This window comes from Cupressus sempervirens, chromosome 2 (assembly GCF_028749045.1).
Source record: "Cupressus sempervirens isolate cs-2001-9-10 chromosome 2, ASM2874904v1, whole genome shotgun sequence".
Lineage (NCBI taxonomy): Eukaryota > Viridiplantae > Streptophyta > Pinopsida > Cupressales > Cupressaceae > Cupressus > Cupressus sempervirens.
The window spans coordinates 596,725,219-596,751,781 of NC_143119.1; the positions used below are offsets into that span (position 1 = coordinate 596,725,219).

Consider the following 26,563-nt stretch of genomic DNA (forward strand, 5'->3'; position numbering starts at 1 on the left):
GAGGTTATGTTAATTATAGTATTTTACTACCAAATCAAGAAGGGGTATGTGAGCTGACATAAGTTTGGTTGTTTCCCAGTGTTTTGGTAAGCCACCCTACTCTTGAATAGTATTTGGTTTATCTATTGTTACTGCTAGGGGTGAAATTTGGCCATGGTTTCCTTCATGATTTACATGATGAATCAAATATCATTTACTCTAGGGCATTAAGATTTAGAGAAAATGATCTTTTATTTACTATTTATTTGTTATCGCATCCAGAAATAATACGAGGAGGTGCAGTCATTCAGGCAGAGCAAGCTGTTTGTAATGCTCTGTTGCAGCTCAAGGAACGTGGAGAGGAAGCAAAAGAGGTTTGTTACATCTTACATTTATTAAACATAAATGAAATTTGTAATGACCAGAGACATGAATACAGCAGATGCATTAGTGCGTTTTCATTTATGTATTGTTTCCTTGGGTTTACTCAACATTTACTCTGTTGAATATCAAGATTTTGAAGGCAGCATTGGAAAGTAGCTCAGAAGATACACAAGTAAATCCAGATCTTGCAGATGTACGTGAATCAGTACTTCAGGTTTGTGATTTTTGCTTGCTTTCATTTTCATTTTTGTTGTCTCCACGTATGGACATGTGAAATGCTTTTTAGAATTACACACATTAGAGCTTTGGTGATGTTGCATAAGGGTGAAAGCAAGAACCGATTCTCATAATTATAATTTATAAATGGTAGAAAAGTAGAAAGAAAGTACATCTTGTGAGTAAACTAGTGATGTGATTCTGAAGTATGCAATTTCATGGTGTACTTGCATGTGTGATACACCAATGCATTAGAAGCAAAGAGGGATTTCAAAATACACAGCATCTAAAATAGGGCTTCTATTAGCATTTCAAGTTTAAAGATCTATTTGTCCTACTAATGACTAAATTTGATTTAGCTATACCATTTTAGCAAGCATTTGGAGATGTTTTTGACATCAAGAATGCAAGTCTTTTACTCTATCAAAACATGGTTTCCCTATATAATATTAGGCATATGTTGAGACTTATATCATTGGTTGTAATGTCCTTAGCTACATTTTTACGTCACTTGATCTGAAATAGCGTCCAAAATATTTTGTCAATACAATTGTAGTAACGGTGATTTATGCATAACATTGGTCAAGACTAGATATTTCTTTCAAATACAATTTTGCTGCAAATGATTTTAAGGATTTGCATCTACAACAATTACCAATATCTTTCAAATATATTTTGAATGCTCAAATGTCTATAACAATGGAATACTAAACTTGAAGTGTAGATACGACCTACATATGAAGCTGCCCTTAGGATTCCAAAAGGGTCTTGTCCTCTGAACTCTGAGAAACTAGTGGGGTCTTGTCCATTAATTCTAGATCCCAAGGGATTTTGTCTTTAGTTGGACAAAAGTGCTCAAATTAGAGTTGAGACTTGATGAAATGGCTGAAAGATGTGAACCTATGAAGTTGCGCACCTCATATATGGGTTGACGACCTAACTTGGGCCCATACATGCTATATATGCGTTTGAAAGTTTTCCACATTCAGTCACATCCAAACTGAGGCCATAAATGGGCATCCTTAGTTGGCCATGGTGATAGGTGAAACCCTTTAGTTGAATAGTGAGGTTCTAAGGAAAGGCATGCTTGAAGGAAAGGGGAGTAACATACTTGAAAGATGGAATGGCAAGAGGCATTGTGAAATCAGAAATGAGATGCTACTTGGATGTATTTCCATTCTTTATGCCAACAATATGTTGTTTCAAGGTGCAGAATTGGGGGTTTGGCAAATGGGATGGGAGGATGTTAGAATGCAAGAGGGTCAAAATTGGCAGGCCTAGATGGACAAAGTGGTGGAACCATTGGCATCTCATTTTCAAGATTGTAAAAACCCTCAACAGGATATATCCTTAACAAACATCAATTTCCTTTTGCTAATCAACAGTTTGATATTTTGTCAAACATTTGGCAGGCAAATTATTATCACTCAATAAATAATTCTTTAAATTCACAGCCAGCTGCTCATAATTTTAATTGATTAAGTCTTTATCAAGTTGGACAAATGAACACCACCAAACAATTCATAAGTAATTCTATAATTGATGGCAATGCTATTAATATCTAATTTAAAAATTGACTTCTAGAAATTTACAAGAATGCAATAATGAACTGGAAATTGACTTCTAACAGATGAAATATGGATTGCAGCTCTCAAGAAATAATCCAATTTACTCGTAGGTTTAGAAATACTTGCTCCTCACTTATAATCGCAGGTGGTCTAGAACCTGATTGCTGCCCCCAATAATTGATTGCAGCCTTCCACAAAGTCTGAAATCACTGCCAAATATAGGGGCGACAACCATAGTACATTTCTCTTTAACTACGCCAAACAATAGACAATAATGATGTTCCAAATCACAAATTCTCCAGCCACAATGAAATTCCGAGGTACAATACATAACAGTTGGGAAATACTATAATTTAATTAAGACAATTCTCAAAATTAATTCACAATACCTCAAGTTTGAATTACCAGGCACTTCTTAATTCCAAACCCTTATACTTCAGCAAGGGCAAAGAAATCAACAAACTTAGAAACTCTTCACAGAGAACAAAAGAAAATAATCAATTGGATGTCGTACTCATCAAATGGGCTTATATTTATAATCTCCAAATGACACAATGTTTCCCAAATGAACTTCATTTAAGAAGCTTCCCACACACAATTTTAAAACATAATAAAGTGCCATTATAAACTAATTTTTTAATTGGTTTTGGCTTTGAAAATGACCTTTTCCACCATAACTTCAAATATTGACATGTAAGGCCATTGTTTCTTGTTCCCATGATTTAAAATTTTTCGTCCCGGTTCAAACGAGCTATGATATTGAGGTGACCAACCAACAACACCAACAAAAATAACAACCTCAGCGTATTTAGATGAATAATAATAATAATTCACCCGTCTTGTGAAAACAACAGAAGAAGCATCAGAATTGAAATTTGACAACACCAAAGTGGTCCTGATGATGGAAAAGACGATGAATGAACTTGACGGGGTGAATTATTGTAAATAAATGCTTCCTCTAAGATTCTTGGAGCCCAAACCAGAAGCCCAAAATAAAAACTGAGAGCATCCTTCAACTCCTCTGACTCAACTGAGCTCATTGGAAACAACAAGTTGACTTCTATAAATAGTAAGTCCTTCAAATAGAGCCATAACACACCATAGGCTGCTGGAAAGCCTATAACCACATAACCACACAACTAAGACCCTCAAATCCTATTGTTAGCTCAGAAGGGTCCCGATGGTGAACTGACTTGGCCAACTACAAGAACTTGCTAAAAACGGGGACATTATAAAGATACTTGGTGCTATAGGGTGTGGGGATTGGGCTTACAAGTTTACCATTTATTTTACTTTTGAGTTTACTGAACTCCTTACAAAAGTATAGATGTTGTCATTGTAGATTTGTAGTGGGAAGATTTTGTTGCCACAACATTGAAAACTTTGAAAACTTGTCATCCACATTTAATCTCAGCCCTATAGTTCTTTCAATTGTGAGTACAACAAGGACTTTTTCCAGAGTATACATGGAGAATTGCTATAGATTGATTCAAAAGCACATGAATGACCTTGTCTTAGTGTGTTACAACCTTTAGCCACTTGAAAAAAAAGTTAGGAGGGGTAGGATATCATGCACTTGACCTTATAATATTGATCCATGTTTGAATTAGATTGTTGATTATGAGGATCCATTCATCACCATCGATGAGGTGTCTGATTTGGAAAGGGTTGATTTGGATGGAAAGTACACGGGGCAGCATATGAGGATGTAGAAGGCAAGGTTGGCAAGCCACCATAGGGTTGGTTCATCACATATATAAGTTGATCCTATGTCTAAAGCTTCTTTTGGTTATTGTTGGGGATGCTTTAAGCAGACCATCCATTTTGTTGATAGCCACATATCGGCAATAGAGTTTTTTGAGCTTTAGTTGTATCAAAATTTTATGATTTGTAATTTTTATCGATATTGAAACTTGAAGTTCATGTGTATTGAGAATTTGAACTTGTTTTTGGTCTATTACAAGTATTGAACTTTGAATTTCACTGATATATGAAGAATATCAGTAATATGCTCCTTGAATTCAAGGATGTGCGAAATTGAGTAATATGTTCTGTAAATTCAATAATGTTTATGTTTGAGTTTAAAAAAAAAAAAATTCACACACACACACACGCACATACGCACCCATGCACGCATACACACCTTTTAACTGAGTAATTGCCAAGTCCATTTTCAACTATGCCTTATCCCTATGTTATCGAATTTATGGGGGAAGCCATTAGATTTGGGTCTAGTTTAAACTGGATTTAAGATTTGGTTTGGTGTAGTAGGTATTTGTAGGGATCTAATAACAATTATAATAATGCTATTTCTTATATTTATATTTCTTTTGATTAGTTACATGGGTTATTTAGTTTGGCGAAATTAGATTGCAATTTTTTTTTGCATGAACTTCAAAGTCAAACAATCCAAGCTTGCAAGCATTAATGAGCAATAGGGGCACGGGGTTCTCAAGGACACTAGCCCAATAAGGTTATGGAGAAATGACATGAATGCTTGCGAAGCTTGTGGAATGAATATTGGTAATAGCATCAATGTTAAGCTCAAACCTAGGACCACACTAGTGCAATGAGGGTATGGAGCATACACATTAATGCTTGTGAAACTTTTGGCATGAATGACAATAACAGCATCAACGTTGAGGTTCAAACTCGCGAGCACTTTGTATTAACAAAGGCACAAGCGTGCATTCACAATGACCCAACAAGGGTTTGAACCTTGATGGCCCCAACACCACCACCACTTAACTAACCATCGTACTATAACATGAACCCTTTTCCTATATTTACAAAGACTCAATATTTTAGGATTTTTGTTTATGTTAATGAGGCCAGTTGGCAGTATGGATCATAATAGCACTTTTAGAAGCATTTTTATTGCTTTGAGTGAACTTGAAATTCTTGGAGAGTTATATCTTTTTTTACTGTCTACGAGTTGTCTCCAATCTTCATCCCACTCCTTTAGCTTCACCACTTTGTGGTATAAATTGGATTCAATATCGTTGTAGTACTTTTTGCAACTCGGGTTAAGTATTTTAATTATACGCTTAAGATTGTAATGTTTATTATTAAGTTGATGGCTCATGTGTAAGAAGCTTGAAGCTTTTTAAGGTGGTTTTTATGTCCCTCAAAGTGGATGCCTAGGAAAAATAGGGGGTCTTTACACATGAAATCGTTTATTAGTCATTTAAAAGGTCTTTTTGGTGGAAAAGTGAATTTTGTATAATTTCTAATTGGGTATTTTCCCCTCCAAAACTATATAAAGAGGTTGATGGGAATCATTTGTGGATAAACTATTGATCGATATTGTTGTTAGATTTAACCTGGGAGTTCTTACACAATATTTAGAGGATGAAAACCCTCTAGAGATTTCTTGATTCAGACTTTAGAGATAGTCACTAGCTAGATTGGTGTGGTTTGATTCAGAAATCACCATTTTCTAGGTTGAAGTTTTAGTTCGTTGCTCCTAGTGATGGAGATTTCTGATGTGTTTTGATTTGCAAGTTGTTGGAGTGATTTAGCATCACATTTTATAAGTTTTAGCGATCGTTGTAGAACACTTCCTGTTGATCTTTTTTGCTGGTCATACAACTCTCTTGTACCAAGTAGTATCATTCATGTGGGTTATTATAACCATTAAACTTTGCAATGTCTTTCTACACACTTTCCTAGGAGATATAAGGTTGTTTTGAAGTCTGGATTCAATGCATAGCTGGCCGTACCTTAATTGGTTGCTGCTTGGTTAAATGATTGGACTGGAAACTAGAGCATCCAAAATTCTTCATTAAACCTATTTACTTTATCCACCAGCGAAGTAAACTTGAAATGATGTCTGCAAAGTATATGCTTCAACCTCGTTAATTCTCATTTCTAAACTTTAGAATCAAGAACAAAAATACTAAATCTATATGCAAGTGTAAACAACCTTATTCTAAGTGACAAATGGAAATACAAACAAGATTCTACATTGTTTGGCTTTGCTGCAGGAACAGCTAATGGTTCTATTACCAATGGCTGTAGGAGCAACAAAGTTCTTACTTAATCCTAAAACAATGAAAGCTAATTCTACCAAGTCCGCTCACCAAGTGGGCCCCCTTGTATGAGTGAACGATTACAATCTCTCTTTTTCTAACTATCCATGGCTCGACTCAACAACTATATTTAAATGAACTATGAAAACTAACTTCCTAAGATCTAGCCTCATCAAATGAGGATACAACAACACAATAAATTACATCATCGTGACACACATCTCAGCTGAGCAAGTCTTCTAGCAAATATAGCACATAACAACTTCTAGATTTGCGTGACAGTTATTAAATTTGCTGACCCATTCTTCAGCTGCATCATAAATACATAGTGGTTGCATAACCTTGCCATTATTTCCTTTGCACATGCTCCTTTCTTTGACTTGTTCCTACAAAAGATTAGTACACATGCAATATACCACAGCACATATTCATTCCAATAATTCATAATAAGCATTTAATGTACATATAGACCAATCCTTGCTTACAATACTTTGGCTTTAAGAACCTACCCCTTACAAGTAAGAAAGGAAAAAACATTGTTACCTTTAAACACACATATATAATCCCATTTATCTCCTATAAGTCTTAACCATAGCAGTATGATTATGAAACTATATAACGTCAGGAAACTATGAAAAGAAGAGTAATTATAGGTTTGTACAGAATATCATGATAAAAGTCTTCAAACTTCAAAGTAGAAACCTTTTCAATAACTATAAAAACCTATAAGCTTATGCCATTTCCTAAGCCCATCATTTCCCCCAACTTAAGGGTTTTGCTGGTCCTCCAACAAGTATGTTTTTTCTGACTCTAGCCTTCAGCTTGAAATCCTCTGCAATACTGGCTCCTGATCCTCATTTCTACCAACTCCACTAATATCCTTTGGACTCTTTCAGCTTCTCCAAATCTCTTCCTCAACGGTCATGTCATGCTCATTTACATCTTCGTTGATTCCCAATAGTGGATGCATAAGTAAAGGTGGCTAAAATTGGAGTGGAATCCAAAAGCTTCCTCTGGTTTGTCCATACCATGGGGCTCATCAGCTAGCCATAATGAAGTTCTGGAGAGAATGTGGTTCTTGGACTTGCAAATCATTTGGAAGTCTTATCCATTGCTGAATTATCGATCTTTCAGCCTCCTTCAATTCTCTTTTTTGGAATTCCTTAAATTCTGCAAAGCAGTCTTCCTAAGAGGCTTAATGTGCTCCTCCCCTTTAGTACTAACTGCTATCTTCAAGAAATCATAATAATATGTCCGTGGGTCTTTTGCCTTAGGCCTTAGATATAATGGTTCCAATTCCTCCGCTTCTCGGTATGGTCTAGCTTGATTCTCTCTGGTGATCTCATTCTGATCCAAAGACTTTGTGGATTATCATTTGAAGGTTTTACTTGTTCATTACTGGAAACAAAAATGGTATCATTATCAGACTCATACATAGTTTGAGGATTTGTTCCCTTCCTTCGAAAACTGAAGTTACAATGATTAGAATCATTGTCACTATTGCCATCGCTAATGTGTACATCTTACTGAGACTGACTAGGATCGTGTGGCACATTTTCTGAACCTTTTGCCAATTCTTCCATCTTATCATGTTCAAGGATTTCTTCATTAGTTTTTAAAACATCTGATTGAGTAACTTCATCAATAGGATTGTCATTAGGAACAAAACCTTTAGAGATTCGCTTACTTTTCCTCACAGGTGTTTCAATTTCAGACACCTTTTTCTTCTTTCTCGAAGATTTTCCTTTAGCTTATGCTGAAGGAGTTCCATTTTGGAATTTCCTTCTTTTAATGGAGAATGAAGGTGTGACAATTTTAACCTTGACATCCCTTGACTCTTTTGTTTGATTTGGGCTACTTTCTAATGGTTCTTGAACTAGTTCTTTTTCACCCTTACAAAAGACTTGGTTTTTGCACTAGTCTACTATTGAGGTGAGTTGGGGTTCTCTTTAGTAACAAGTTTTTCTTTCCCTTTCCTTTCAGCATGAACAAATGGTGATTTCTCCACTATCTTCTTTTTCTGACTAGATGACCTAGGGCTCTTTGAGTACTCAATGGATATAATCCGTTCTACAATTTCAACAGTACCTATTGTTGTAGAAACCCTTCTTCCTGCTCCTTAGCCCCTAGGTCCTCCACTTGTTGGAATAAATTCACTCATTAATAGAAAATCATCCCATGAAAAAGTAGAACTTTGACTTAAGGTCCTCTCAACTAGCAATTTAATCATAGAGTGGTTTGAGAGCGAATTTGGCTTGCCTTCTTGTATAGATGCAACTCGTTTCTTCAATAGACTAAATAAGAAGTGCGGAATTGACCGGTTTGTTGTTATGCCTCAAACAACTGAGAAGCTTGAAATGAATATCGTATAACCATTGATACCTTCCCTCACATGTAATGTACTGCATGATATAAAGAGCACACCGATTATAGGGTTCTTGTACAGATGTCCGCCTTGTTCCTTGCTGCCTATCTATCTCCAACGAATTGTTTGTAGGTAAGGTGAATTGTGCCCTTGCCAAATGTGGGTCCAGTCTTCTTCAAAAATTTCACCTTCTTGTGATAACCCATATTTTTCAGCGATTATCTCTTGGTTACATTCAACCTAGAGCCCTTTTACCGTGGCCACCTCATTGTTTAAGGAATTCATGAACTAAAATGCAATCTCCTCATCCCAAGCTATAAACCTCTGAAAATATTGAAGTCATCCACGGTTTTCAAACAATGGCTGACAATCATTATCCTGTAGGATAATATTATGAACTGTGGGTTCATGTCGTATTGGATCTCCCCCCATTGTTATGCTAACAAGATATCACTTAGAGGAAAAACACAGAATTGGCAAAAATAGAAAAGCTCTTTTCCAAGATTTGTAGAGGAGTTGTGAAATGACAACAAGCATAAAAGAAATTAAATTATTTGAAACAAACTGATACTGTCTCATAACATGCAATAACATAATATCATGTAATTATTAAACTTATCTCTCGTCCTTTTCATTCCATAAATGGGTTTTATTTTTCGTACTTTTCAAAAGGGAGGTAAGTCTCACATCATTCCAATGAGTTAAAAACCTATGATATGACATATCTTCTAATGATCACCCACTGTACAAGATATTAACTTATCATGCGATTATGAGATATGATGTGCATAAAATAAGATTTCCATACAATTCCCACCTCTCTGTCCCCCAACTTAAAATAAGGCATGGGTCTTGCCATGCATTGAGAGCAAAGGATTGTATAGGCATAAAAAACTTAACTATGAAATTAAAGGAAATGAATAAGTAGTTACAAATGCATGTTACTAACCTTATGGTAAAGTTTGAGAAAATATTGCATCGCCGCATAGCTGAATGGTGGAGTGAGGGTGAGGCAGATGGGTGGTATAGAGAGAAGGTGAGATGGATTTATTATGGACAAGGTGATGAATTATTGTGAACTTTGATTGGAGTCAAAGAAATAGGGCATGTTGAGTAGAAGACTCAGTTGCCTCGGTTGCAGGGGATTCTGCAAAATTGAACTGTTGGAAGTCCGCTTTACTATGCGGTTTATTGTAGATTTTGAGTTTGTTACCATTTACCAGTAGCTTGAAACTGACAGGATCGATTGTGGACAACCGATCAATGCCATTATCATACATTGCTTCTTTTTCATATGGTCCTAACCATCTGGTTTAGAACTTGCTTGGATTATGTTGGTATCTTGAATCATAAAGTAGTGCCCAATCACCCACACTGAATTTCTTTTCCTTAATAATTTTGTCATGCCACTTCTTGCGTTGCTTTTGAATTAATTGTGTATCATTCAAGGTTGATTTTTGAGAACAATATTGAGTTCTAATGTAGTGCGAAGTGTTTTGTGTTCAAACTCAATTGGCTAGTTTCCCATAGACCAACTGAAAAGGAGTAAATCTTGTCGTTTTCCTTGTTGTTCGATATGCCCATAATGCCTCTGGAAGCTTAGATGCCTAGTCCTTATGTATTTGAACAATCTTTGTCAAAAGTGCTTCCAACTCTCTATTTGTTATCTCAACTTGTGCATTAGCTTGAGGATGGTAAGGAGATGATTTACCATGTTGAATGGTATATTCATTCATGAGTGCATTAATGGGATTAGAGGTAAATTGGGCTCCCTGATCAGTCACTAATTCTCTAGAGACACCAAATCTTGCAAAAATAACTTCATACAAGAATTTTGCAACATTATTATCCTTAACATGTTTCATAGGTTTTGCTTCAACTGATTTAGTAACATAGTACATACCAAAATGTAAAACTTACCTTTTGATGGAGGTTCTATTGGTCCAACAAAATCTATTCCCCATTTATCAAATGGTTTACCAACTATTTGTGGCTGCAGGGGCATTTCATCCGATGTAGTTGGTTTGCCCATTCGTTGACATCTGTCACATTTCTTGGTATATTTTGCTGCATTCTTATGAAGAGTTGGCAATAATATCCAGTTATTGCCAACAAATCAGTGCCTCCTTATAGATTGGAATTGTCATTAGTCTAATACTGAGCAATTGTGTGCAGCTTATCGGATGGTGAACTGCTGTATATTATCTTCATACTGGCTGTGACATCTGTGCATCATATCCGACACTGTTTGAGACTGCAAATTGGCAACAAAAATTCTTGTCTTTGGGCGTTTATCAGGTTCTTTGCATGTGATCTGGTTAGACTTAGTAGTGAAGTTGTAATTCATATTGTGATTGAATTCTCAAAGTCGCAGCCATTATTAATTGTTATTCTAAGGGGTTATAAGGTTGCATAAAAATAGTTTGATGAAACGTCAAGTTGTAGTCGTGTTTCAGTCATTAGTATGCCTGCCAATTGTTTGTAGAAATGCCTAATTGCTATAGGTGTATATTGAGACTCGTGGCAAGTGTTTGTCTTTATGTCTATCAGCTGTAATAGTTAATTTCAGTCATGTAATTGTTTCTCAACGGTCTGACAACTATTATATCATTTTTATAACAACCTTTTGTGCTAGACGTGTTGAATAACATCATTTGCAGCCTACAAACTCAAAGAACACAATCTGAAAATAAAGTACGGCGAGATTAAACTTGCATGCAAAGTGTGCATTATCCTCCAGTGTGCATGAAAGCACGTGCATCAATGAGAGGATAAGTATGACAAGGTGTATCTCATGTAGAGATGTTGTAGACACCACGTGCTTAAATTAGATGCTAACTTCTGAGTTGTAGACACCATGTGCATAAATTAGAGTGCTAACTCCTGCGTTGTCAACAAGAGAACTCATAAGAGTATGCATACTCCTAGGTGTCAAACTAATAAATAATAAAATAATGCATTGACCTAAGTAAACTTAAATAAAGTGTAATAAGTAAATACTTATTTACACCAACACCCCCCCTTAAGTGCAACTTAGAAGAATGCATTTAAGCTTACGAAAGCTAGGATAAAAATGCATGATTGGTTCTGACTACTAGGCCATTTTAGGTACCCATGTACAAAAGGCAATGAAATTTCTCATAAAGTGGAGAAAGAGGGAATGGATAGATGGAGTAATCAAGACCCCCCCATTACGACATACATCATGTATATACAATAGAGAAGTATGAGAAGAACATTATCCCAAAAGAGGAAAAGGTCCCCCCCATAAGAGAGAAGAAGAAGAAGAAAGGAGACAAGGTAGTCCCCTCCCCCCAATTTAGAATGCCGATCAATGATAGTCACTCCAATGTAGAAGTTGATCCATGATTGCTGAATAATGTTCCTTCCCTTTGTAAGAAACAATTACATAGGTACAAATGAGATGCTTCCCCAATGTGTAGAAAGAATCTTGAAGATGAATGGTGTCTCTGAACCCTACTCAACTGTCCCTGTGTCAATACTAACTGTCACCCCTTCCAATATTGCTGAAAAGAACAATGTTGGATCTAGCAAGGATGGATGTAGAACATATCCCAAAGAACCATGTGTCTCCTCAAATGATAAAGAGACTTCCTGCAACTGTTGTACGTAAAGATCCACAATCATATGAACCTGGAAAGACAGATCATGTAGAGAATGGACAAGAGTGTTAGAGTGAGCCCTCACAACAACTGAAGAAGGATCATCTTCATCAAAGAGAAGATGTATATCATCAATGATGTCTCCCAAGTCTGCTATGTAAGACTCCACAAACAAACTTGAAATATTTGTTATGTAGTCATCCCCTACGTTGGAACTGGAAGACAAGGTGTACCCAACTGTATTGAATTGCATGAACCTATCATTGTAGCAATGTATGCATGTGGAATGTGCTGATACGGTGACCTTGTCCTGTATCTGTCAATAGGATCCCACATATTTGAATCTATTGAATCACTAACATTGTTGTCACTATCAGTTTCCACTATGTATGAAGTATGGAAAGGATTAGAGGATAAGCTAGGTGAACTTTCCTCAAAGTGAACATTCCTCTGTATGAAGATTTCATGAATCTCAGGATCCATAAGTTTATATGTCTTAACACTGTCTTCATATTCAATGAAAGTACAAGGCCGTGGTGGTGGTGCCTTGCATTCCCTTCAAAATATGTGTGCCCATGTTGGCCAACTAAAAACTCCGAAGTGTTTCACAACTGGTTTTTTCCTGCACCATGCCTGAAAAGGAGTTTTTCTATCTACGACACTGGTTTTTTGCCGCACCATGCCGCAAAAGGAGTTTTTCCATGTAAGACATAATGAGGAGACCTATTAAGTATGTGATTGGCACTGTTTATAGCTTCGACTTCAAGTGATGGATCAAGAGATTTGGCTTGAATCATGCAACTTGCCATTGACTTAAGAGTTCTAATCCTCATTGCTGCAACATTTTTCTTTTGCGGACTGAATGCTACTAGATTCTGAAGATCAATACCCTCAAGTTCACAAAAGTCTCTTAGTCTTGAGTTCACATATCTGCTTTCATTGTCCATACGAAGAACCTTGATGGCTTTCCTTGATTGCTTTTCAACATGACTCTTGAAGGCTAGAAACTTATCAAACACTTTATTCTTGTGATCAAGAAAGTAGACCTATGTGTAGCGTGAAAAGTCATCAATGAAAGTGAGGATGTAGCGTCCCTTGCTAACTGATGTCATTGCAAAATGACCTACTAGAACTGTGTGAACCAACTCAAGAGTGACTGATTCTCTCCAAGACTTCCCTTTATCAATCTTCTCTTCTAGATGCATATCCGTTGAACAAGTTGAACATTCACCCTTAGAAAAGTTGATTGTAGGTAGACCTTTGACCATATTGTTTGAGCAAAGTTGATGAAGATAGCGGAAGGCAAGATGACCATACCGCTCATGCCATAATTTACTTTGTGATTGAGATTGTGTCAACAAGGCATGTGAAGGAGACTTAGGCACAAAGTGGGAGAAGGAATAAAGCCTTTTGTCATGATTGACTTTACCCATTACAACCAATGAATCATCTTTAAGATTGCAACCAATGAATTAGGAAGGAACTCAACTTTATTGCCATCTCCATAGTGAGTGATTTGGTAGATTGAAAGGAGATTAGAGCTAAGATTGGGAACATAGAGAACTTCTTTGAACTCTTCATTTTCCATCTCCACTTGTCTTTTCCCTTCAACTTCCATTTTTGTATCATCTCCTACAAAGATGTGTGGTACCTTAGACTATTTTAATGAAGAAAAGTCTCCTTTTGAAGAACCCATATGATATGAGGCACCTGAGTCAAGAATCAATTCCCCTGAAAACTTGAACTCGCCATAAGTGCTTGCCCTTTTACCTTTGAAGTGTGCGGAGTTGAATCCTTGGAAGCATTTGGCACATTGATTTTGTTCTTTCTAAGTAAGTTTTCCAACTCATCGATTCTCTTAGTCTTGGAATGATGCTTATCATGATTTGGTTTCTTGCAATATGCACAAAACAGTTTATCCTTCTTATCATTATTTCCCTTCTTGTGGGAAGAAGAATTGCCTTTTTGTGAGAAGGAAGATTGTTCTGTCTCTGATTGTGATTTTTGCTTCCACTGTTTTTTCTTGTTGTTGGTAGAACTTTTGCCACTTTGATTTGATTGGTTCTCATTTGTAGCCACCAATGCTTTGGTCTTTGATGACTTGAGAATTTCTATCAACTTGGATTGTTCCAACGTCAACAATTTTGCAAATGCATAAAATGTAGGCTTAGTGAAGGCACTTCCCATGGTCAACCTGTGAGTGTTGTAACTCGAAACAAAAGATGCATACTCTGAAGGTAGCCTCTTCAAAATGTGATGAATCAATCTATTATCCTTCATGGGATTACCACAATCCTTAAGTAGTGCTTTCAATTCATTGGTTTTGTTGATATAGTCTTGAATTGTGTCAAAATTCTTAGGATCCAAGAGAAGTAGATCGTCCTCAATTTGGAATCCCTTTTCCTCATCCACCTTACCATACAAGCCTGCAAGTTTATCCCAAGCACCTGTGGCCTCCTTAAAGCTGGAAATGTGGAAGAAGAGATCGTTATGAACACAACTCCGAATGATTCCTAAAGCTTGATTGTTTTTAATTTGCCAATCAAGTAGTGCTGTAGCATTGGTAGGTTTTATAATTGTACCAACAACATATAGATTTAAACCTTTTTCCGTTAATCTACTCCATATAATATCTTTCCATATAGTATAATTGTGTAAAGTTAGAAGTGGAGTTTTAAGTGAACTGATGATGCAGAAAAGTAAAAGAGCACAAAAGAGAAATAGAAGAATGCAATACACACCCCTCCTATTCACTCAATCAAAGAATACCTCCTCTCCCCCCCCACCCCCCGCACAAAAATAAAAATAAAAATGATGCTTTTGGCACTTTATATGTAGTGCGGTTACAATAGGCCACTTGTCAAAATGGACAAAGTAGACTTCTGATTTTACTGTTTACAACTACCTTTTGAGGTTTAAATTTGGTACTAAGCATTGTAGCTTAGATGTACAATAATTTTGAAGGGTAATCAAAGCAATACAATGCAGAAAAGGACCTGATTTTGAAAGTGATATTTTTGTCCACACAACCCTATAATTTGATTGCAGATTTGGAAAGTAGATAAAAAAATTAAGCACTTCAACAAAAAAAGGAAAGTTGAAAATGTGTCCAAAAGAGCCCGTACAGAGCGTTTGAAGTTGCAAAATGCAGGATTGGACAGGTACAATTGCCGAAAAACGCAATTTCTGACAAATCCGTGTGCCCAAACCAAAAAAGAACAACACCACTGAAAAGTTTAGGAAATTCTATCCAAAATAAAAAAATTGCACCTGATTTGGAGTCCGGATGACTGAGATATGGCCTCCCAAAGTTAGACTGTCAAATCAAAACTGAATTTGGAGAGGGATCTGAGCAGCAAACTGCGAGATTAAATTCGACGATCAAACAGCCGTTGTGGCAGTGTATTCTGGGCTACAAATGATAGCAAAACGACTGTCAAATTCAACATAGCAAAAAGATGACATCCTTGATGATGCGGTAGTGGCGTCAATTGTATGGACATATGACGTCAGTGTATGGATATGCCTGCGTGGGATGTTGACGTGTCAATGTACGGATTATCCATGTGTCAACGTAGGATGTTGAGTCACCAAAAGTTGATGGGGCAGTTGCCGATGTGGACTGACAGTTGTATGCAGTTAGTGGTGGACATTAAAAAACCGTCACTGAGTTTCAAAAAAAACATGGCCAAGTTAAAAAATCGTCGGAAGTGCAGTGATTGGCTGCTTGAACTTTGCTGACAACCAGCACGGTTTGTGATCGCCGGTCGCTGGGAGGTGACAGAAGACGGTAAAGGGTTTTCGGTATTCGGGAGGTGAAAGCAACAGGGTGCCGGAATTAAATAGCCGTCGCCCAAGGTTGAAAAGCTAGCGATTTTGGAATGTACGCTGGAGAGGTTAAAGCCGGTGCTCGAGGTTTTAAAATGCTATCGCCGAGTGTGCCTTGCCTAGTGCCGGAGACACTGGATGTTAGTTAATAGTGCTAGGAAAGGGAGTTTTTCGGTGGTGGGATGGGAGTTTAATCCCACATGCACCCCACAGCGGTGCAAAGGATTATATTAATTCAGGGGTTCACCGAAGAAAAATAAAACATGAGCCGTAGAAGATTGGTGACTGCTGTGGTTTGATGTGGCCAAAATTTGTAATGAGCCATTCGCTGAACTTGTGAGCCGATATATCAAGGAATATTCCGCTAGGTACAGTGAATATTGCTTGCGGGTGCCAGTGTTTCACCACCTGATTCCTACAATTTTTTTTTCTCTGTAGGCCTGATGGCCTAATTTTTTTTTGAAGAATTGCTTTGAAAATGGAGAAAATTTCTGACGAAAATAGCAGAGAAATAATTTAGATCTGAAAAATAAATTAAATAGATCTAAAAATGATCATACCGAATTTGTAGATCGAGCCTTCCGCTGCTAGTTTGCAAAAAAGTTTTTCTTCAAATTCGACTATGGCTTAGGGTAGGCGAATCTATAGTCAAATTTCACTGAATTGATGCTCCGAACGTAATGGTGAGGTCCGCTTTAGCTCTAGACGCTCCCAATGACTGCGATACTTTGGAATTGAGTCGAGGTCCTCCAAGAGGTAAAGCAAGAAGATAGTCTCCAATGGCTGTGTGAAGAGAAATTTTCTCAGCTCTAATACCACGTAAGAATTTGCCTTAGGGAAAAATCACCCAAAATCAAGGTAATTGAAGCATAAGCATAGAATAGACCAAAGTATGATCAGAATAACAATATGAAATTGTATTCATATAATGTCATGTGTACATACACACTAGGAGTGCCTGTATATAAAGGCCTCTAAGATGCATCTAGAATGTCTCTAGAATGAGCTAGGAGATAAGCATTACAACTAAGCATACGTCCACCATAAGTGGATTATCCTCCATTGTGCATGAAAGTACGTGCATCAATGAGATGATAAGTACGACAAGGTGTATCTCATATAGAGATGTTGTAGAACCATGTGCTTAAATTAGATGCTAACCCCTGTGTTGTAGACACCTTGTGCATAAATTGGAGTGCTAACTTCTGTGTTGTCAACAAGACAACTCATAAGAGTACGCATACTCTTAGGTGTCAAACTAATAAATAATAAAATAATGCATTGACCTAAGTAAACTTAAGTAAAGTATAATAAGTAAATAATTACTTACACCAACACTTTCTTGTTGACGATTTCTTCCAGAATATAACCTTTATTTGATTAGAAGTTTGTCTTTACCAAGTAATAATATTCTATTCTAGGAAGTCTTTGTGCTGTGGTAATAAATGAAAAATTATAGTGAGTTCAGTAATGAGCAATTGTATCTATCTTGAGCATTCATATGCGAATGGTTTATTAGTTTTTATATGATCAAACATGCACATCATTAATTCCAATATTATGACCAAACAAACAAAAATAAATCAGTTGTCTGCTACAGAAGAAACTGTTTGATGAAATGCCAATACATTGAAAAATTGTGCAAATAGCGAGCTTTTGGTATAGAAATTGGCATAGGTCATTACAGTACATCCAAGGATTCTAATGTCATGGCTGCATATGGTTTCTTCACAAGTCATGAAAATAAATCTCTAATGAACCTCTTTTTGGGTTATAATAGATTGATTGATGACTATTATGCAGTTGGGATTGGTGAAACTTACGCTGTTTCGTGGGCCAAATGGCTAACTTCTCTTTGGAAAAAATTATAGAACTTACAAACAAGGGAATTGAAGTTCAAAGTGGGTGGAAATAAGGTGGTTCTTTGAGGCATGTTTTATGGAGCACTAGAAGTAGTTTCAGAAAAAAGGATGAAGTGCATTTTCAGACATGGTGCAGTGGTGAGGTTGATGGGCAACTCAATGTTTTATTTCCACCAAGACTTGCATAGATGGTGAAAAACAATATTATTGTCACTATTGAGTAAGAACAATTTAGTTTTTGGTGATATTCCTCTTTGTTAGTCATTGGAGAGTGGTTTTGAGCACGTGTTTGAGCTTGAGGAGGGTGTCAATCCCATCAATACTAGTTGTTGCCATCCAGAAAGGCATCAAGAGGAGATTGTCAAGGTGACCAAAGGACTCCTTTACATGGGGCATATCAGATTGAGCTACAACTTATTCGCTTCTTTTGTAGTGTTGGTCAGAAAGAAGGATGAAACTAGGCACATGTGCATTGATTACAAGACACTTATAAGAAAATGTTTAAAAATAGGTACCTCATTTCCAAGATCAACGAAGTGATTAATGAACTTTGTGAGGCAGTTTACTTATAAAAAAATGATTTGTGATTGGGGTATTACAAAATTGGAGTCAAAAAATAGGATAGAATTTAGGCACCACCATTGCCATCATGAGTTTTTGCTCTGCCCCATTGACAATATTTGTTTTCATTTTTAAAACACCAAATGAGAGCACCATACACAATGGGTTGGCCCCCTGCAAAAATAAATTTATTTAACTTCAATTTTCCTTCTTGGAGGGAAGTGACTTCATAGAGGGGTTTCTCATAAAATAATTTAAATAGAAATTGACTTTACTATAGAAATGTCATCAATGTGGGTTAATGTGAATGAATGAGTCACCAATATGAGGGACATAAATTTGGCACCAAATATCATAGGATCTTATGTTGATGTTTGATAGCTTCAGTCAGATAAACATATATATAATTAAATATGAGATGTAATTTATATATATGTGTTCCTTATATTTGAGATATAAGTTTATTGTTATATGATAGAAATTAATATAATAAAAATATATATACATATATAACTATGATAAAATTTGTTATTATATTAATTATTTGATTAGTGAATAGACATGTCTCGTGAAGGGACATTTTTCTTCATGGCTTATTCTAAATATAAATAAGAGATCTCTGTCATTTGAAAAACACATACCTTAAAAGGTAGTGCCATTACATTTGTAGTGATCTTGAAAAACATGGTATCACAGCAAGGCTGCAAACACAAGAGAATAATAATCAACAATAACAGTAATGCAAAATCAAGTTGATCTGGTTGTGATTGATGTATCTCAATTTGGGTTCAATTTGGAGGGAGGGAAAGGATTTACTCACCTTCAGAATCATCCTGTGTTGGCAGTAGTAACCAATGCCTACAAAGAATGGGGATTCTTATTGTGAATTATGGAGTTCCAATGGGTCTGCTCCAATAAGTGGAGTCTCTAGCATGAGAATTATGTTCTTTGCCTGCAGAGATTAAAGAAAAGGCCACCACCACCAACCCTACAGAAAGCTATTCTAGTAGAGTGCACTGAGAGCTTTGCCTTCATCAAATGCCTCACTCTGATTCATTCAACAAATTGTGTGAGATGATATGGTCCAACAAAGGCAACCCAAAGTTCTGTGAGACATTTCGAATGTATACCTTATGTATGTCAATCTTGCACATAAGATAAATATTATTATTCTTTCAAGCCTAGGGTTGGACGTGAAAAGTTTCAACCATGGTGATTTCAATGAATGCACAACCACAATGTGTATAAACTATTACTCCCCTCGTGGAAAATCAATGGAAGAAGAGATTCTCATATCTCATACAGACATTGGGTGTCGTACCATCCCTAACCAAGACAATAGAGGGCTCGAAACAATCAGCGATGGATCTAAAATCACATACGGACGAAAAGATGAACATCTAAAGAACGTTCATTGGATGACTCACGTTTGAAACCACCACTGTTGAGCATTAGATACTCAAGGATAACCTTCGATAAAAGAAGGTGGAATAAATTGTGGAAAACCCTTTGAATGGTACGTAGATTTGACCCATGTGATATGGGCACTGAAAAGAATGATAAAGAAAATTGTATCTAAAAGGAAGCATTTTCAGCATGATCCATCAGAATATGCTTGGAGAGGATAATATGATTTTGCATGGCTAGGATAATGAAAACTCCTAAATGAGAGGTTGGAATGAATATGTAGAGACAACACAATGTAGCACCATTTTCGGGTGTCTATAGGGGCCCCATCTTGACAAATAGTTGCACAACGACTTTTGAAGATGGAGATAGTGTCCATGTCTGCAGTGCATTGTTGTTGATTCTATAGGTAAGGCACTATTTAAATTCTAAGTAATTCAGGTGGTGGTTAGAAAATTCCACCAAAAGACAAGTGTCTCTTTGGATTATCGAGCACATTAAACTTATACAAAATAGAAGAGTCATTGAGGATAAGAAGCAACCTTTCTTTTGGTTGGACCTGTAGAGTGGAATAAATTGAAGTCACAAGTGATGGAGTGGAGTATGAAGGTGATATTGAATCTTCTACCTTAGCTGCCATGTCCAATATGGACCCACCCAATGTAGGAAATGGAGGAGATGGGTACGTGGATGCCATCGATAGCCTTTAGTGGGAGGTAAGTACATAAGTAAGAGTGACTTGATTGTTTAGGATTAAATGTTATTATTATGACTATATACATATGAATGAATGGATAATAACTAGAATGAAATGAATTCATCATGACTAAGTTTACAATCAGATTTCTAATGTTGTTATAATTTAGAATAATTATTAAAGGTGATTCTTATTTTTTATTTTCTATAAGAGGTACGTGCCTTGATCTTTTCCTTCAAGAATGAAACGGAGGATCGGTATCACATTCAAAGGGAGTTTGACACTTCTTCAAAGATAAAGGAGCTCAAAAGATTGATGTTCAGAGGGAATTTGACACATCCGTCTGAAGGAGCGGATAGAGGATATGTTTCAGTTGATCTTTGAAGATCATGATCATTTTGGAATTAGAGGGAGTTTTGACTTCATGTAAACTTTTGGTATCATGTGTGTGATTGCATGATTTAATGGGCCTAGCCCCTGTGTACATCAGGAGGAAGTGATGACTTCCAAATGATTATCACTTGTATTTGCAAAAGTTATTGGAAGGTGATTGTCATGTCCCCATTTTTAGTGGGTTCTTGGAATTGGTTGAGTCAGTTCATTATAGCAACCCTCATATGTTCACAGGTTGATTTGAGTGTCTCAGTTGCAAACTTACTATTTTAACTAAGTATATTTTTGGTAGTGCAGGAGGTGACTCTGGCAGTTGATCATCACCTGTAATGGATGTGGTTATTATTGGTATGAGCTCTTATTTTAATAATCAATTATTAAGTCACATTATTATAATAATTTTTTTTATAATGTCATTAAGAGATATTTCTTGGAAGTGTTGTTGGAATGTTTTAAGAGCTGAGTTCTTTTGGGAAATTCTATAGTTTTTGGAGTTGAGTCTTTTCAATTTTTTTTTTGGCACTAATGGGTTATAAATATGATCTCATTTCAGTGGAAGGGACATCCGATTATTTGGTTATCTTATTTTTCTTTGTCATCTTTGTGACTTTTCTTGAAGTTCTGATTTTTTGTTCCCTTATTGAAGTAAACGGGTTTGTTCTTGAGAAGTTGTAGTAATTCGTAGTTGAGGTATTGTGAATTAGTTTTATGAGAATTGTTCTTTATCTCCATAGGTGTACACATAGTGGTGTTGAGAAGCTGGATTTTGGCATCTTCTCATATTGTTATTACTGTTGCTGAGAAGCGGTTATGTGCTAGTTAAATTGGAGTTAGTTGAGTGCCCATTTGTATCTATTGTTGAGTAATATTTTTTATCTGCACTTTGGGAACAACATTTTCCAAATCTGCAATTGCATTTGTATGTTGAAGAAGTCTTTTGCTGCTGCTAGTCTTTAGTTTAGAGGGTTTGAAGGCATGCCTTACCTGTAATTTCATGGATTCAACTTCTAATTTATCTCGATATTGTTGATTTAGATCATAGGCAATATTTTATCAATTGGGTTGTTGGTATTTTGTGAAAATAATCTATATCTAAGTTGATATTAAAACCCGAAATTTTCAGCCCTGTATTCCCTATGTAATATCCCAATATTTGGGTTGAAAATTTTATTTCAATATCATCTATTTTGCTGCTATATTGTTGTATTAAAAATTGCAAAAGGTCAAAAACAAAAAAGGAAATCAATTCTTAGCACATATTGTTTGAGAGTCAACAAAGCTCATTACTGTGGTATCAAAGCAGTTTCCTGCCATCCGGTGGGGTAGGAAAGTTATTTTATTTTTGGATTTGTTTTTGTATTTTGAGTGACCAACACTCTAGCATTATCTAGCCATGGACAGACATAGGAGGACTGGTAGTTTTAGAAGCCAGTGGAGTAATGAGGAAGTTAGCATGAAAATGAATGCTTTGCAGGAGAGAATGGAGAAACTTAAGCTTTATCAATAGAGGTTAGCAGAGAGCTTGTTAGATCTAGAGATAGTTGATAGGGCAATGAGCTATATGGTTTCTGCCTTTAGGAGGTTGTCGTGAAGGTTGCAGGGAAGGAAGCTTGAGTTTTCCTCAATAGGTGTCCTTGATGTAGATGTACCTATATTTAGTATGACACTTGCTAGTCCTACCCACAGTGTAGATGATGAAATTTCCACATAGAGACATGTGGATGTGTTAGTGCCACTGGTGGACATTAACACTACACATTAGTGGGTTGAGGATTCCAGATTTGTTGTGTATAGTGCAGTTGTTATTGGGGTAGTAGTTGTTGCTGATTGTTCAGACTCTCTCGAGGAGGGGATTATTATTGGAGATTTGTATGTGAGCTGTCGTAGTGTTGCTCCAGTAGAGGAGGTAGCTGCTTCCTAAGGTGGGACCGATGCATGTATGGAGTCACCCAAATGTGATGTTGGCGAATTGGGTGTTACAACGGAGTCAGAAGATGTGGGTTCATGCTCTAGCGTTATTGATTCACATCCTAGCATAGAGTCATGTGTGCAGAGTCGAGTGACAATAGTTGAGGCTCTGTGAGGTGATGGGGATACAAATAGTATGGACACCTTTGATGATTTGTTGGATAATGCTATGACTTGCACTAGGTATGATATCCCTTGTTAGGTATCAACTAATGGCTCCAATGAGGTTTTGGATGGGTCCCTGGATCGATGTTTACAAGATCTTATTATTGAGGTGGAAGCTGAGACAGGTGAAGAGATTGATATTGCGAGAGCTTCTATTTCTTTAGAGGAGGTGTTGGTTGAGGTGCCGAGTAGTTGTACCTCGATTGTAGATGTGTGTGAGGTCACTAGTATGCATACAATGACTGATCTTGTGGTGGGTAGTTTTGATCTGGGTTCCTATCATAGTGCAGTTGGTGAGACAAAGAGCTTGCAGAGGAGGCAAGGGTTACAAAGGCATCATGTGACTAATCAATTGAAGGTGAGTGATAGTTGCACTTCTTAAGCTCTCAAGCATTGTGATGCTATTCGTCTGATGCTAGCTGCATCTGGTTGGGGTGCTCCTATCTTAGATGAGCACAATGATAGTATTCTTTCTCAAGCAAAGGTTCATGCACTTTGAGAGGTTGCTAGGCTCTTGAAGCATACTTACTCTCAATTAGTTGCTGACGTGAATTACCTTATGGAGTGGGTAGCACCTGTTATGAGACATTGTTAGGGAAAGAGAAGGAGGGGGTTGAGCTCACCTTGGAGCTTGAGGTGACTGTGGACTCTCTTTAGTGTACTTAGTTGGCTCTTTAGGAGTCACAGTCACGATTGGATGAGATTACAATGGAGTTAGAGTGGGTACTGTTGACACCAGCACTAGAACTTGTTCAGTTGCATATTGTGGTTGGTGGTGAGTTTGCTTCCACATTTCGGGATGTGGGATGTGATGATGTGGAAGGCACGTCCATCGAAGATATAGGCATAGTAGGTATAGAGGAGGTGAGAGCATCAAGAGAGAGGTTCTCATCGTGATTTGCTTCCTTCCACTAGAAGCAAATCTGTTTCTTTTTTTGATATAGCTGCTAGCATTAGACAATTGGTAGTGCCACATTTTTGGAGGCATCAACTATGGGTAGAAGGTGAGTAGGTTGATGCTTCCACATATAATTTCTATTGCATGAAGTCTTTCATGGAGTATCTTTTGGAGAGTTTGGATATGTGGGAGGATTCATACAAAGTGTTTGAGGGTACTCTCATCTGAAGCTCTCATTCTATTCAGAGGTTGGTGGGAAATATTGTACAGACTTTGTCTACCATGCTTTGCCACAGTGATTTTGTGGTTGGGTTTGTTGAGAGGATTGACTAGAATCCTGTCCAATTGGAAGTTCAGAGTCAGAAATTGGAGCCATGTTCCGATTCCCAGTTTGATACTAATGAGCCCTTGACAAAGATTAGGAGTCTTTATCAACATTACACTGTGAGGAGTGCTTATCACTTCTCTTTTGACCCATAGGTAGAGCATTTGGTCTCACGTTGGTATGGGTTGGCTCTAGTTTCATACCATCTGTTATGAGATGGGTTAGCACAAGCTTTCGCAGATGGGATCGACAATTGCAAGTTAGACCACGTGCAGTATTTGCATACCCAAGATAGTTTATCAAGGGTTGGAGGTCAGGCACCTATGGTAGTTGTCATTTCCATAGTGCAGTTGAGTGTGAGTGTTTGTTTGATGGGAACTCAAGTGGGGACAAAGTTGGTATTTCAGTTAGGTTGACTTCTGGTGAGTTGTTGCCTTCATCAGTGCCTAGAGTTAGTTTTTAGATGATTCTGATGTTGATGTTTGTTATCTAGGTACTGGTACTATAAGAGTTGCTTGTGCACAGTAGGGATAGTACACAGTTCTGACTGTGATGTTAATTTTGCTCTAGGATTGCTTGAGGACAAGCAATTATAGGGAGGGAGGACTGTAATGTCCCCATTTTTAGTAGGTTCCTATGGTTGGTTGAGTCAATTCGTTATAACAACTCTCGTAAGTTGACAGGTTGATTTGAGGGTCTCAGTTGAAAACTTACTCTTTCTAGTAAGCCTATTTTTGGCAGTGTAGGAGGTGACTTTGGCAGTTGATTGTTACTTGTAGTGGATGTGGTTATTATTGACACAAGCTCTTATTTAATAATCAATTATTAAGTCGCATTATTATAATAATGTCATTAAGAGATATTTCTTGAAAGTGTTGGAAAGTTTTAAGAGTTGAGTTCTTTTGGGAAACTCTGTAGTTTTTGGAGTTGAGTCTTTTCGGAAACTTTTGGCACTAATGGTTTATAAATATGAGCTAATTTCAGTGGAAGAGACATCCGATTATTTGATTATCTTATTTTTGTTTGTCATCTTTGTGAGTTCTTATTTTCTGTGTCCTTGTTGAAGTATAAGGGTTTGTTCTTGAGAAGTTCACAGTAATCCATAGTTGAGGTTTTGCGAATTAGTTTTCTGAGAATTGTTCTTTATCTCCATAGCTGTACACATAGTGGTGTTGAGAATTTGGATTTTGCTGTCTTCTCATACTATTGTTACTAGTGCTGAGAAGCGGTTGTGTGCTGGTTAATTTGGAGTTGGTTGAGTACCCATTTGTGTCTGTTATTTTTCATCTGCACTTTGGGAAAAACATTTTCCAAATCTGCAGTTGCATTTGTTTGTTGAAGAATTCTTTTGCTGCTGCTAGTCTTCAGTTTAGAGGGTTTGAAGGCACGTCTTATCTGTAAGTTCATGGATTCTAAGTTCTAATTTATCTTGATATTGTTGATTTAGATTGTAGGGGATATTTTATCAATTGGGTTGTTGGTATTTTGTGAAAATAATCGATAACTAAGTTGATATTAAAATCTGAAATTTTCAGCTGTATATTCCCTATGTAAATATTCCAGTATTTGAGTTAAAATATTGCAATATCTTCTATTTTGCTGCTATATTGTTCGATTAAAAATTGCAAAACCTCAAAAACAATAAAGGAAATCAATTCTTAGAATATATTGTTTACGAGCCAACAGAGCTCATCAGAGCAGTTTCTTGCCATCCGGTGGGGTAGGAAAGTTATTTTATTTTCGGATCTGCTGTTTCATTTTGAGTGACCAACACTCTAACATTTTCTAGCCATGGACAGACATAGGATGACTGGTAGCTCTAGAAGCCAATGGAGTAATGAGGAAGTTAACATGAAAATGAATGCTTTGTGGGAGAGTATGGAGAAAGTTAAGCTTTATCAACAGAGGTTGGCAAAGAGCTTGTCGGATCTAGAGACAATTGCGAGGGCAGCGAGGTATATGGTTTCTGCCTTTAGGAGGCCGACGTCAAGTTTGTAGGGAAGGAAGCTTGAGTTTTCCTCAATAGGTGTCCATGATACAGATGTACCTATATTTAGTACGACACTTATTAGTCCTACCTACAGTATAGACGATGTAATTTCTACACAGAGACATGGGGATGTGTCAATGCCACTGGTGAACAACAACATTGTGTGTCAGCGGGTTGAGGATTCCATAGTTGTGTATAATCCCTATGTAATATCCAAATATTTGAGTTGAAATTATTATTGCAATTTCTTCTCTTTTGTTGCAATATTGTTGTATCAAAAATTGCAAAAATTCAAAAACAAAA

General features: G+C 36.8%; 1 protein-coding gene across 6 annotated transcripts in view; it reads left to right on the forward strand.

Moving 5' to 3' along the window:
- The window catches only part of LOC149574814 (uncharacterized), a 281,315-nt gene that overhangs the window by 176,074 nt on the left and 78,678 nt on the right, over positions 1-26,563 (forward strand). For 4 of the 6 annotated variants that reach the window (XM_089814646.1, XM_089814650.1, XM_089814645.1 and 1 more), the window contains exons 18-19: positions 262-353; positions 494-577. In XM_089814646.1, coding sequence (XP_089670772.1) covers positions 262-353; positions 494-577 — 176 coding nt within the window. The remainder of the gene's footprint in view (positions 1-261; positions 354-493; positions 578-26,563) is intronic. The other 2 variants (XM_089814651.1, XM_089814647.1) reach the window with 1 other exon arrangement.